Here is a 14,736-nt window from a genome sequence, read left to right on the forward strand (position 1 = left end):
CTGACAGCTTGGAGCCTGGAGCCTGCTTCAAATTCTGTATCTCCCTCTTTCTCTGCCCTTCCCCTGCTTGTGATCTCTCTCTCTGCCCTCCCCACACCCCCTCCCCCCCCCCCCCCGTCTCTCTCTCAAATAAAGAAATAAACATTAAAAAAAAAAAAAAAGAACCACATTTGGTGGAGAGACATACAATCAAGCAAACCACGGGGTGCCTAGGTAGCTCAGTCGGTAAAAAGGCCGACTCCATTTCAGCTCAGGTCATGATCTCAGTTTTTGAGTTCCAGCTCTGCATCAGGCTCTGTAGGGACAGTGGGGAGCCTGCTTGGTATTCTCTGTCTCTTCCTCTCTCTCTGCCCTCCTCCCCACACCTCAAAATACATAAACTTAAAAAAAAAAAAAAGCAAATCAATTTAATTCAACATAAAGACTGTGACATAAAATACAAGCAGAATACAGGGGCGCCTGGGTGGCTCTGTCAGTTAAGCATCCAACTTCAGCTCAGGTCATGATCTCATGGTTCACGTGTTCGAGCCCTGCGTCAGGCTCTGTGCTGACAGCTCAGAGCCTGAAGCCTGCTTCAGATTCTGCGTCTCCCTCTCACTCTTTGCACTTCCCCTGCTCACGCTCTCTGTCTCTCTCAAAAATAAATAAACATTAAAAAAAATTTTTTTAATACAAACAGAATACAGACTGGCAAATTATTAATTAAAACTAATTAAGATCAATGAAAGCCTCATAGAAAAAAATAAACAGTTGTTCATGGATCAAAGAATAATAATTAACCTTATGTAGCAAATACTATATATGCCAAAATCTGTTCCAGGTATTTTACATATATTAATCCCCATTTTCTTGGATGATGAAAATGAGAGACAAAAAGAGTTTGAGTTAAACAAACATAATAATAATAACTATCATTTATTGAATACTTACAACATGCCAGGCACTATGCTAAACACTAAAAAGGAACAAAATGAAATTAAGGGCTTTAATTTTTTAAAAAATCGTGAGAGATGGCAGCTTTCTCATTTTGTACCTCCACTGGTGTTTTAACTTCAATGAGATTTCCTCCTAAAATAGAATCAATTAAAGGATAAAAAAAAAAGAAAAGAAAAAGGATTCATTTAGTTATCCATATCCTACAGCCATAATTTTTTTAACTTAAACAAAAGTATGCTTTGCCCAGTTTTCTCAACAGCATTAATCGATTTATTCAACAAATATCTATGAATTATCTACTCTGTGTGAGATAAACTAAGGACATTAATTTTCCTCCACTTCTATCAAAATTCCACTAAAATGTATTCATTCATTCCAGAAGAGAAAAAGCAGATGGGATTATACTGGGGATTAAGCCAGTGCAGAAAAAAACTTCAATCTAGAACATGCACACAGGCACAAGAAGGCTGCACCCATGGAGAAGCCATTGCTGGCAGCAGAACCTGGAGAACTACCAAACATGAAAACAGGAATAGAAAAGAGGGGGCTGTAGGATTAAAATCAGGATGATTAAAATATGTATATGGAACGGCCAAGCCAAACCTCTTACCCCATTCCTTTACACAAAGAAAGTCTATCAGCAACTGTGTTGGTTTCTAGCTAAAACCACATTTGTTTTTCTTAATTGAGCAATCTACCCTGAAAGCATTAGAGCATCCTCATACTCCCCAACAAAGCCTTCCTTATTTGGCCATAGGCTAGAGGCAGACAGGGGAGAAGCAGCTCTTTTCCTGCATTTCAGCCATGGACCCTAAAGTGAGGCCCAGCAATTAATACCATGCTCATTTACAAAGAGCTCAAGACTCTTTTTTTTTTCTTTCTTTTCTTTTTTTTTTTTAAGGAAAAGCAAAGGCACAAGAGAAAAGGATGAAAATAAACAACTAACCTGAAGGAAGTACCGCTATTTCTGGGAACAGAAGATAAATGTTTAAAATTTATAAGTGCTATCCTAAAAGAAATTCATAAAGACACTGCAACCATGAAAAATGAGCAACTAGAGGGGTGCCTGGGTGGCTCTGTCGGTTGAGCCTCTGACTTCGGCTCAGGTCCTGGGCTCGCATTTCATGAGTTCGAGCCCCACATCAGGCTCTCTGATCAGTGAGGAGCCGACTTCAGGTCCTCTGTCACCCTCTCTGTGCCCCTCCCCTGCTCAGACGCTCACTCTCTCTCTGTCTCTCTCTCAAAAATAAATAAATAAACATTAAAAAAATATTGAGCAACTGGAGTACACCTGAAACTAGATAGCACATCATAAGTTTAAGTGGCAGCAGTTACTTTCTTTCATAGTAGAACAAAAAACAATGGTGCGCCCTAAAATATACGGCAAAGGGGGGCTGCTATGGTAGACTTTAAGACAACAATCAAACGCAAGTCATGAACTTTGACTGGAAAGGGAATAAAGGTAAATAAACAGTAAAAATTGAAATCATTGTTATTTTTCTAAGATGTGATAGTAGTATACATCTTAGGTTATATAGGAGTCTCTTCATTCTTAGTCATTGACTTTTTTCAACATCCAGGCCATTGGTCTTATTCAAGGTGCCACATTTTGGATTTGGTTATTTCTTAGGCTTGGCGAGAATACAACATAGGTATTATTGTACACAGCTGTTGCTGTATACTTGGAGTTTTAAAAATTCATTCTTGTACAGGACATCTGGGTGGCTCCCAGTTGGTTAAGCATTCGACTCCTGATTTCAGCTCTCACACTGTGTGAGATCAAGCCCTGCATCCAGTTCTGCACTGTAGAGCCAGCTTGGGATTCTCTCTCTCCCCCTATCACTGCCCTTTCCCCCCCACCATCAAAATAAATAAACTTAAAAAAAAATTTTTTTTAATTCATTCTTACAGAAAATTCTTAGTAAAAACTTAAAAATATAAAGCATGGGATTAAAAAAAGAATCATGCTAGCTTGAAATCAAATTTCCACTCTCCTTTTTTCCTCCTATGCCTAAGAAACAAATACAATATTCACAACTGCACCTGTGTATTTGCTGGTATTCTGTCACCTGTGTGTTATATTTTAACCAAAAAATGTCTAAAAACCAAAAGCTTTTCTTTTCCTTTATCTTTCCCAAAATGTGCATCCCAGTTCTCCTATGTCTTCTTTCTTATTACTGCAGAATAAATTATATTCAAAGAAGGAATTGAAAGGAGAAAAAATCAGTATTGAAAATGAAGAGAAAAGGGCAATTACCTTCTTCGGCAGCCTCTGGAGTAATTAGTGCTACACAACCTCAGACGGCACACCAGCTGTTCAGCTGAGCAAATGTCGTTGTTTTTACTGGTTTTGCCCTTTTTTATGTCTAAATGAGAAACAAGAGATCTGGGGTAACTTTTAACTCAAAGCCCAACTGTCTGTTTCTCATTTGTGATTCATAAAATTTTCAACTAAAAAAAATTTATATTTTTATTATAGCATTGTTTACAGCTTGGCATATATATATAATTTTGTATGTGTAAATTATATTAGAATATAGTATTAACTTGTATCACAGTTTCCTCATCAGTAATATGGGGAAAATAATAAAACCTACTTTTTGGGTTAATATGAGGAATAAGTCAAATAAGTTAATATAAAGTGCTTATTAAAATAGAGCCTGGGGGCACCTGGGTGGCTCCGTCGGTTGGGCGTCCGACTTCAGGTCATGATCTCATGATCCGTGAGTTCGAGCCCCGCATCGGGCTCTGTGCTGACAGCTCAGAGCCTGGAGCCTGCTTCGATTCTGTATCTGCCTCTCTCTCTGACCCTCCCCCATTCATGCTCTCTCTCTGTCTCAAAAATAAATAAACATTAAACCAAAAAAATTTAAAAAATAAAAAAAATAAAATAGAGCCTGGACACAACATCTGTTACATGAACAGAATATATAATAAAACTGAATCATCATTAGTTCTTACATCTTACTACTTATTTTCTCCACCAGAAGGATAAGAAAACAGAGTTCTGAAGAGGTTAAGTAACATTCCCAAGGTCAGACATATGGTTAGGTAATAGAGCCTCTGCTCCTAACACCTCGCTATTTTTTTATAAAAATCTTTTAACATTTATTTTTGAGGGAGAGATAGAATGTGAGCAGGAAAAGGGCAGAGAGAGAAGAAGACACAGAATCTGAAGCTGGCTCCAGGCTCTGAGCTGTCAGCACAGAGCCTGACATGGGGCTCAAACCTATGAACCATGAGATCACGATCTCAGCCGAAGACAGACACTTAACCAACTGAGCCCCCCAAGCGCCCCTCACTCTTCAGTTGCATAAAGTTTGTATATAATCATTTATTCAGCCATAGCCTTAATGGTGGGAATTCAGATATCCAGAGGTTTTTTTGCCATTATAGATAATACCACAATGAATACCTTTGTACATACATCCTTATGTATCAAGGCTCTTGTTTTTAAAAATATTTTAAGTTTACTTTTGAGACAGACAAAGAACACAGGGAAGGAGTGGGGGAAGAGTGGAGATAGAGAATCCCAAGCAGGCTTCATGCTGTCAGAGCAGAGCCCAAGGTGGGGCTCAATATCATGAACCTCAAGATTATGACCTCAGCCAATATCAAGAGTCGGACACTTAACCAACTGAGCTACCCAGGCACCCTAGGACTTTTGTTTTAAAGGAGAAAATTCAAAAAATAAAATCACTAAGCCAAAGGTTTGCATATTTTAACAGAAATTACTAATTTTAAGACATTTATTATAGCAGGTCTATCTTTCCTTCTATAGTATCTAGATTTCCTATCTTACTAAAAAAATGTCATCTCTACTCCAGTTACATAAATATTCTCCTAATTTCTTCATATAGATACACATCTTAAACCCCTTTACAATTTACTTTTTGTGTATTTTGTGAAGAAGGGATCTAGTTGGTTTTCTTATATGTGGATAGCAAATTATACTCGCAGTATTTATTAGTTAAAACATCCTTTTGGGGCACCTGGGTTGCTCAGTTGGTTAAGCATCCAACTCTTAATCTTGGCTCAAGTCAGGATCTCATGGTTTGTGAGCTCAAGTCCTAAATCAGGCTCTGTGCTGACAGCGCAGAGCCTGCTTGGGATTCTCTCTCTCCTTCTCTCTCTCTCTCTCTCTCTCTCTCTCAGCCCCTTCCCTGCTTGAGCACACACACTTTCTCTCTCAAATTAAATAATTTTTTTTTTAAATCCTTTTCCCACCAGGGTAAAATGTCACCCTTGACACATATTAAACTCCTTATGTCATTCCCAAGCTTCTTTCCTGTACTCAAACCAAATTACTTTTGATCTCAATAGGTCTTGGGCTCATGTTCTTTCATCCACTTAGAATAGGCCTTTCCCAAGCTCTATAAATCCAAATCCTACCATCTGTGAAGGTCCAATACAAATGCCAGGACTACTTTATTAGTTTCTACCCTTCCTTCCTCTCATCCCTTGCTAGAGGTAATCACTCCCTCCTTTGAATGTCCACAATACTTTATCTGTATAGTACTTCTCTAACACTCCCCACTTTTAATGTAATTAGTTACATACAAGTCCTATCTCCTTTCTAGGTGGTAACATTCTGATGGACTTGATCTGTATCCACATCATTTTATAGCACCCTTAGTACTTGGGACAGTGCCCCAAAATCATATATGTTAGATGAATAACTGCACAACTTTCTTGTCCCCTCCCCAGATCTGCAGTTCTGCAACTAGCTGAAAATTACTGCATTGTACACAGAAAAAGGTAGCTTTGCCAAATAAAGGAGGATTTTTCTGTAATCCATAAATCAAAAGTTAAAATAACTGAAATTTAAAATTACATATTCTATACCATATTTATACGAGAAAAAGTCAAAAGACTATTAAATGAAAATGTTGACTATTTTTTTCAGAATAGCAATTTCTAGGCTATGATAGGATTAACAGATTCAGAATAATCTTCTACATATTTATATTGAAATCCTCTATGATGATAACCTATGTGTATAATAATGACATTAGTGCAAGGTAAGATTAAGTGACTTATGAAATACCAAAGACACAATGCAAACTACCATCTGAATTACAAGCAGAGCAGGTATTCACTACTCTGACAAAATTCTGAAGTGCTAGGAAGGTCTCCTGCTTGCCCCTAAACATCTTTGCAATCAGTGAGCTATTGCCTAAAAATTCATCATGAATATTCACAGTTTCATTTAAGAGTCTAAACCAGCAGTTCTCAATCATGGGCCATTTTTCCTGCCAAGGGACATGTGGCAGTATCTGCAGACATTTTTAGTTGCCACATGAGTGGGAGGAATTGTTAGTAACATTTAGTGGACACAAACCAGGTGATGAGGGAGCACAAAGCAAGCTGAGGGCACAGTACAGGCTAAGAGCACCCCTGCCCCCAGGTGGAATATGTGTGATATTCCTCAGACATTCCTGGCTACTCAAGAACAAAGGAAAGGGGTTTAAGTGCTTGCCATGGTAATGTGGGAAACTAAGGCAAACTAAAATTTAAATTCCCTTACTGCCTACAGCACATTGACAAGTCTTTGAAACAGAGTAAATGGGAACCTTGGCTTAACATTACCCTGACCCCCCAGGATCCTCTAAGTCTACTTTAACATATAAAAACTTCTTTGGAAACTTCCTTGATCTCAACTCCCCCACAATACACGCTGGCAATCATACTCCAAGCTTACGGGCCGGCTGATATACATCTGAAGGGCCTCATGACTGAGGTTTTACTACACCGTAATAAATTCATTTTCCTAACAGGAGCTAGCCCCTCAAGATCCTGGAAACCTTGCTTCCAAAATACTTTAGAAACTTACTCTATCCCATACTCCCTCCTAACCTTAGGATATATAATTAGTTACCCAGGGCGCCTGGGTGGTTCAATTGGTTGGGTGTCTGACTTTAGCTCAGGTCAGGAACTCGCAGTATGTATGTTCCAGTCCCGCGGCAGGCTCTGTGCTGAAGCTTGGAGCCTGCTTGGATTCTGTGTCTCCCTCTCTCTCTGCCTCTCCCCCACTCACATTCTCTCTCTCTCTCAAAAATAAGTAAGTTTAAAAAAAAACTTTTTTTAAAAAAATCAGTTACCTGTCACAACCCCAGTGCAGCTCTTTCTTGCCCACAGGTCCTGTCCCCATGCTTTAATAAAATCACCTTTTTTTGCATCAAAGACATCTTCAAGAATTCTTTCTTGGCCATAGGCTCCAAACCCCCCACCATCACCCCAAAACCCCATCACCAAAGAGTTTCTTACTTATGTGTTATTTATTTAGACACCCGCCCCCCTTACTTGAACATAAGCTCTATTGAGCCAAATTCCATTATTATAGCCCCAGAGACTAAACCAGAGCCTTATAAGTATTTTTAATTTTTATTAGTTAAATGTCTTTTTCTTTTTTTTTTTTAAAGACTTTAAGTAGTCTCTACAGCCAAAGTGGGGCTCAAACTCACAACGCTGAGATCAAGAGTCACATGCTCTACCAACATAGCCAGCTGATGCCCCTGTTTTGTTTCATTTTTAACGTTTATTTTTTGAGAGAGAGAGAAACAGAGCATGAGCAAGGGAGGGGCAGAGAGAGAGGGAGACACAAAATTCGAAGCAGTCAGCACAGAGCCTGATGCGGGACCATGAGATCATGACCTGAGCTGAAGTCAGACACTCAACCCAGGTGCCCCTGCTCGTCTTTTTCTTTCATGACAGAAAGATGTCCTATTTTACTCACAAGGATTATCTAATTATTCTCCTAAATTTTCTTATATTGTTTTCTCTTTTTTGTGTGTGATTCATTGAAATCTTTAATCCATTTGGAATTAGTCTTTGTTTGTATACTTGAGAAACAGAAATCACATCGGATGATTCCAATGCAAAAACTCTACAATAATTCTGACCTGTTGGATAAAACTCAAACACTTCTGCAGAACATGTTGATAAGGTTTTGGGGTGACGGGGGATCAGAGCTGACAGCCAAGAAAGAATTCTTAAAGATGTCTTTGGTGCAAAAGGTGATTTTATTAAAGTACAGGACCCATGGGCAGAAAGAGCTGCACTGGGGCTGTAAAGAATGACAGGTTATATACCTTGAACTTGGGGGAGGTATAGTCCGAAGGGAAGTTTCCAAAAAGACTTTCATATGCTAAAGACTCACAGATTCCTGGAGGCCTAGCTATTGTCAAGCTAAGGTTGTTTTTGTCTCCAGCAAAGCATTAAAATCAAGACAGTAGGGAGTTTTCTTTAGCCAAGGATGGGATTGCCTTTTTCTCGTCAACTGGTAGGGACTCTTATCAGTTAAACCATTTGCTTTTTGCCCTTTCCTGCTTTCCTGTTTTTGGGTAGTGGGAGTTCCAAGGTATATCATACATATCCCAGCTGGGGGCAGGGGGTGTGCTAGCTTGTACTTTGCCCTCAGCCTGCCTTATGTTCCCTTATCAATACAAACTGATTGCCTCTGTTCCTCTGTAGTATCAATCTCCTGCTCCTAATTCCATCTTATCCTGCCCTCTGACTACATCAAAAGGTCCAAATGGATCATCAGAAAGAATTATGCTTGAAATGCACTTCCCCATCTGCCTGCTGAACTTCTATAAGTCCTTAAAAGCCCCAGTTCTACAGTCACCTCTCCTGGAAAGTCTTTCCTGTCCAACCCCAGAGTTCCTCCCTCACTTCCTTCTTCATATCTCCACTTTCACATCTCTCTACTGTATAATATACACTCCCTGCTTCATAATATATATAAAGTACTTAGACTAGTGCCTACCACAGAATAAATGCTAAGTAAATGTTAAGTACTATTTTATTACCACAATAGGTCGCAATTATTTGTGTAATCTCCCTTGCTAGACTATGGGGGACAGAAGACAGAGACCCACTTATTTGCTATTATTTTACCAAACCCACTGGTCTGGCACATATTAAACACTAATAAGTAATAAATAAAGTAATAAACAAGACCTCAATTCTAGACAGAAGTAATTTTGATACTGTGCATTCCCTATGTTTTAAATGAAAAAGGAAATTTTTCAGATGAAAAATTGCCGTTCCTGCTTTTTTTTAATTTGGTTCAAATTTGAGGAGTTCTAGCTGTACCCACCTCCAGAAAGACAATTCTTGGTGCTCCATAGCTACCACTGTATAACCTAGTATATACTGGAAATGAAAACCATGGCATGGGGAGGGGAACTTAAAATTTTTTATCTTACTCTGAATGCAGTCAAGAGTTCATAACCTCACATTCTCTTGGCCCTGAACTTCACATAAGTAAACTCATCAGCGCAGCGCCTGGGTGGCTCAGTCCATTAAGCGGCGAACCTCGGCTCAGGTCAAGATCTAGCAGTTCCTGAGTTCAACCCCAACATGGGGCTCTGTGCTGACAGCTCAGAGCCTGAAGCCTTTTCAGATTCTGTGTCTCCCTCACTCTGCCCCTCTCCAACTCGCGCTCTCTCTTTCCCTCTCCCAAAAATAAACATTAAAAAGTAAATAAGATATAACAAAAAAAAAAAAAAAAGGAAATTTATCAGTTTCCATGATGACACAACAACCCTATACGTCAACCCTGGAATGAAGGAGAAGCCCCACGGGTGAAAATGCAGGGGCTGTGATGTCTAGCTGCTCTCTTCACGAGGAGTCTGCGTCCATACCAACTTCGGAGAATCACAGCATTCTTTTACTGAGGGAAGACAGGATTCCTCAGCTCCAGTATCCCCTAACCTAGGACTGCAGAGACAGTGAGCAAACCGCCCTGCGTTGGTCAGCAGCTGCAAGGCACTGAGATGACTACAGCCCAGAGTAGAAGAGGCGGAGAAAAGCTTCAAGCGGGAAAGATGAAACGCAGAGACGCTACGTGCGGAGAAAAGGAGAAAGGAAAGCAGCTGGAGGATAGATCAGCCAGGAACACCGCCACTTCTCACTTCTCATCTCCACCTCGAATCTTGGCATCCAAAATTTACACCCGCCACTCTCACTCTCTACTTTCCGCTCCAGGGCGGGCCAAGCCGCCGCCCACCCCTAGAAACCGGGCCGGTGGCAGGAGAGGGCGGTTGCAGCCTCCCGGACTCACCGGCTCTCGGTGCCGCCACTTCTGCGCGGAAAGGCCTGGTCCGAAGTGCGGTCTTCTGAAGTCCGCTCCCCAGAAGCCACGATGTTGGATTTTTCCTCTCCCCGCAACCGCGAGAACGCCAACCGGCGTCCGGGCTTCCGTAGGCGGACGGCTTGGCGGCCCCGGATGTTGATTGCCGCCTGCCCCGGAAACGGTGGCGGAAGGCCCAAGGGGGCGGAGGTGGCGTTGCCCTGCTCTCCGGAAGGAGACGTGGCGGCGGTTGGGCCCCCGGCTGCCTGGGTGCTTAGTAGTCCTGCCGCCGCCTCCTCCTCCTCCCCCTCCTCTCCTCTGTGGGCAGAGGAGGCTGTGGCGGCGGCTGGAGAAATCGGCAGCGGAGGATGGAGGAAGGAGGCGGCGGCGCACGTAGTCTGGTCCAAGGCGGGCCGGTGTTATTGGTCCTCTGCGGCCTCTTAGAGGCGTCCGGCGGCGGCCGAGCGCTCCCCCAGCTCAGCGATGACATCCCTTTCCGAGTCAACTGGCCCGGCACCGAGTTCTCTCTGGTCAGTGCCCTTGCGAATCCTGTAGCTATCTCTCTCCCTCCTAGCACTAGAGTTTGGTTCCTTCTCTCCTTACCTGCGCGTTGCTCCCCCAGAACCACCTCTGCAGGCGCCTGCCCCCTTCCCTAATCCAAAGGTTCATTTACCTCTCATCCATTCATTCATACAGCAAGTGTTTAGCGAACACACTATGTAGTTGTGTCCTCCATGCTAAGCATTGGCGATTCAGAGATTACCTGCTCTCCCCCTTTTAAATTTGTCTCATTAGACCGTGCTTACCAACAGTCCCACCCCACGGAAGCAGCTTTTTTGGAAATTCAGGCGCTTACGTTGAATCTTCTCTTTAGAAAGTCAGCTGCAGTTCTTCCTCCACCAGCCGCCTTCTCTCCTTTAGTATTGCACACAACCGGATCGACACAACCGGTTACACTGCAGATATGAGTTCCCTTTCACACTCGGTATATCTATCTTGTATACACACACGTGCATATGTGTATACGCACAGCTCTGTCTCCTTCAAAGTTGTTTCTGAGAGAGCTATTTGACCTGTGGGATGTTAACGACGCTCTATTCAGAATATCCTTTACCGTGTTAATGTATTGCAGTCGTAATACGTAAGACCCCAGAACATGAGATTTTATGGTCAGTTTTCCTAGAGTGATGAACGTATTTATAACTTAACAGTTAACGAAAATTTACAGTCCTTCTGTCTTTGGGGAGTGCTCTGCTGAAAAGTCTTCCTACCACTGTAGGCCAATAAATTGCACACTTAAGATACTACACTTAAGATACTTACCGTGTAGTAATTATTTATTTCAAATCGAAGTCTTGGAAAATACAAAAGCTTTTTTTTTTTAATTCTTACTCCAGTTAGCTGCAGTCATTCCATGTGGGATGACTATTTTGTTCTATTACCATATTGTTCTATTACTACTTCACTGAAACAAGAATAAGTGGTCGCAAGCAAGATTTACCAGGATAACAAATGTCATGGTTACCACAACGGATTTCTACTTGCAGATGTTAGTTTTTGCGAGTATTTCACACTTTATTTCTCCATCCCTCTGTTTTCAGTTCTCCTGTTATGGTAGTTCAGTGATTCTGAAACTTATCTAAGTAAATATTTCTCTGGGAAGCCAGGTTTATATTTGTGTTAATTCCATTAAATATTGTTACTTTAAAATACTTACATAAAAGTGTATTATAAGTGAGACATAACTTTAGCAGTCTTGAGGTGAGCATAATTTATTTAGTCCAACCTCTGTTACTGTTTTAAAAGAGCACACAAAATGAACATGTCAAGTATTAAACAATGTGGTCATTAAAATATTTTACTCTTGCACCTGTTGGTTTTTTTTTTTTAATTAAAAAACGCACACTGATATGCAGCCTTCAAAACTTACTGATGTGTTAGGTGGATGACTAAAATCAGCCTTTTTCAAGGTTACTACAAAATTGTTTCATTTTTCTTCTGGCAGTGGTGTGTGCTGGCTGAAAGAGGTTATGGAAGATCTGTATTAAATTTATCCTGTACCAACCTTTCACATATCTATCAATTTTATTTTGAAATTGAATTTTTAATTCTTTTTGACAGTGCAACATAATTTAAGATGGGTATATCTGAAGAATTTTTTTTTAAGTTATTTTGAGAAAAATCTAGGGACATTTTTCTGTGAGTTGGCAAAAGGTCTGTGGCTTTCATGCAAAAATAAACCCCAGGAGTCATTATCATTGGCCTTTGGGTTTTGTTTTAGTATTTTTATAATCTTAAGGCTTCCCTTCCTACTTTATGTAACTGGCACTACAGCCCTCCTCACCTGGCACTGTCATTTTCTTTTATGAGCCAGTTGATTGGACATACGTAAACAAGCAGCTGTATGAAGGAGGATAAGGGCCTTTATCTCTCTACAATCGGAAGTTGGAAGAGACTGGATTAGAAGATGTGAATTTTTTTTTTAGCTTTAAAATTGTTCTGTACTTTAAATCATCTCCCCATTCAGATATATCAAAACAATACATAATCTTTACAATCTCGCTTTCATATTTGCTTAGAATAATTATTAAGCACCAACAAGGAATACATATTTTTAACATTTATGTTCATTAATTAATGGCTATGATATTCTTTGTTTACTGGTTTTTAGCGTTCAGTTTTGTGTGTGTGTGTATTTTTCTTCTGAAATACCTACCATCGTTGTGTCTATTAAAGTGCTCAACAATTTATTACTTCACAGAGTTCATAGATTTCACCAAAGTAAAACCACAAAACAAGTCTAATTTTCTCTTCTGTTGTTAACATAGAAATGTATTCCCACTCAAACTTCCCCCAGACACTATGCTTGGGAAGAATGGTGACCAACTCTATTTAAGCATGTTATATATGTTGGCAAGTTGTGCCACTGAGTTTATTTTACAGCCTCTATCAAGATACTTTTGTCTTTTATCCTCTATCTTAATTCCTCCAGACCCTTGTTAAACATTCAGCATTTCTCCCCTGCCAACATATTTTTAAAGTTCCTTAACCTTAAAGTACCATACCCCCTTGGTTTAGTTTCATTATATTAAAATCTGATTTTTATCAGATTACTAATAGGGGCTCTTACACTGAAAATACTTTAGGGTATTAAGTTATATGCAACAACTTTTTTCCCTATCTAGATATATTCAGAAGTATTTTGTTTTCTTAACTCTTTTACTAAATCAAAAAGAAACATTTTTGTTAGATCAAAAAAGTTTTTTAAGTTAGAAAATCAGGAAAGGTTAACTTCCCTGTAATTTTTTTTGAAAATGTAGGGTAAAGTTTGTTAAAAATTTTTACTTGGTGATCCCAATAAGTGACTATTTCAGCAATTTTCAGATAGAAGAATTGCTACTTGGTCTGTTTTATTCAAGAGGAAACCTGCTCTTCCAAAACTTAGTGAAAGAGAAGTCTTTTCATCTTCTAACAAGTGATGGCTTTTATTTCTTGTTACCTCTTACTTAGACCTTAAAAACAATAGAATAGAACATAGCTGGGGCGCAGGGTTGCAAAAGCACCTGACCCCGGGGGTTCCAAACAGACCAGGTTCAGCCACTCACCCCTAACAAAATCCAAAGGCAGAGAAATGAGTGGTGGTGAAACAAGACAGGAATTCATTTCAGTGACGCCAACAGCTGAAAACAGCAGACTAGCTTCTCAAAGACTGTCTCCAAAGTGCCAAAAATACTGTCAGGTTTATATATGGGAAATATGGGGCAAAGGTGGTGGATATGTGCAAGTAGGCTTTGGAAGTCAAATCGATCAATATCTTGGAGTCCATCATGGGTGAGGTCTTGCTGGCCCAGGGCAGTCCTTACTGTTTGAGAGTAGTTTTGGTTCCTGGGGATGCTTTGCCAAGAGACAAGCTGGAAAGGAAAACCCAACTAAAAAGTTTGAGGTCAAAATGGAGGTAGCTGAAATCCTCTTTCAAGAGGAATGAATTTCTTTATCATATAAACATAAAGCCCCAAGAGTGGTTTTCATTACAAAAAAAAAAAAAAAAGGATTGTCTTCCTTCCTTTGCTGTAATTCCAAACAAGCAGTTAGTTGCTTTTTCCATTGTTAGTATTTTGGTGAACAGTTTAGTAAACAAGTCAATATTGCTGCCCAATTTAACTTTGAACATCAGAGTTGCAGGTACTTCACAAATAGAGGTAAATACAATTAAGTCATATGCTACTGGTGCTGCAGGATTTTTTTTTACCTCAATACCTGGGATTCGTTGTCTCACCACTTCAAAGAATGAAAAGGTGGACACAGAATGAGCAGTAGGGGAAAGTTTAGTATAGACTCCAGATTAGAAAGTAAGAATAGTATGGGGCGCCTGGGTGGCGCAGTCGGTTAAGCGTCCGACTTCAGCCAGGTCACGATCTCGTGGTCCAGGAGTTCGAGCCCTGCGTCAGGCTCTGGGCTGATGGCTCAGAGCCTGGATTCTGTGTCTCCCTCTCTCTCTGCCCCTCCCCCGTTCATGCTCTGTCTCTCTCTGTCCCAAAAATAAACAAAAAAACGTTGAAAAAAAAATTTTTTTTAATAAAAAAAAAAAAGTAAGAATAGTAGGAAAGCTGTCTCTACAGAGAGGGGGTATTCAAAGGTGAATACCCAACAATAGTGGTTTCACACTGTTTTGTAAGGTTCTGGTCATCACCCCCATACAAGTCCCCCTCCTTCCTTCTCAGGTC

The 14,736-nt window shown here is 40.3% G+C and overlaps 2 protein-coding genes across 8 annotated transcripts in view; one reads left to right on the plus strand and one right to left on the minus strand.

The window, feature by feature from the left end:
* The window catches only part of ASB3 (ankyrin repeat and SOCS box containing 3), a 118,068-nt gene extending 107,962 nt beyond the window's left edge, over positions 1 to 10,106 (minus strand). For 3 of the 5 annotated variants that reach the window (XM_043603375.1, XM_043603373.1, XM_043603374.1), the window contains exon 1: positions 10,004 to 10,103. The gene's annotated coding sequence lies outside the window, so the exon portion shown is untranslated. Of the gene's footprint in view, positions 1 to 10,003 lie in introns of all 5 variants that reach the window. The other 2 variants (XM_043603372.1, XM_043603371.1) reach the window with 1 other exon arrangement.
* Positions 10,107 to 10,189: 83 nt separating this feature from the next.
* The window catches only part of ERLEC1 (endoplasmic reticulum lectin 1), a 31,453-nt gene continuing 26,906 nt past the window's right edge, over positions 10,190 to 14,736 (plus strand). Inside the window, exon 1 of one of the 3 annotated variants that reach the window (XM_043603376.1) lies at positions 10,190 to 10,542. In XM_043603376.1, coding sequence (XP_043459311.1) covers positions 10,381 to 10,542 — 162 coding nt within the window. In that variant the 5' untranslated portion in view covers positions 10,190 to 10,380. The remainder of the gene's footprint in view (positions 10,543 to 14,736) is intronic. The other 2 variants (XM_043603378.1, XM_043603377.1) reach the window with 2 other exon arrangements.

Source organism: Prionailurus bengalensis, chromosome A3, assembly GCF_016509475.1.
Source record: "Prionailurus bengalensis isolate Pbe53 chromosome A3, Fcat_Pben_1.1_paternal_pri, whole genome shotgun sequence".
Classification (NCBI taxonomy): Eukaryota; Metazoa; Chordata; class Mammalia; order Carnivora; family Felidae; genus Prionailurus; species Prionailurus bengalensis.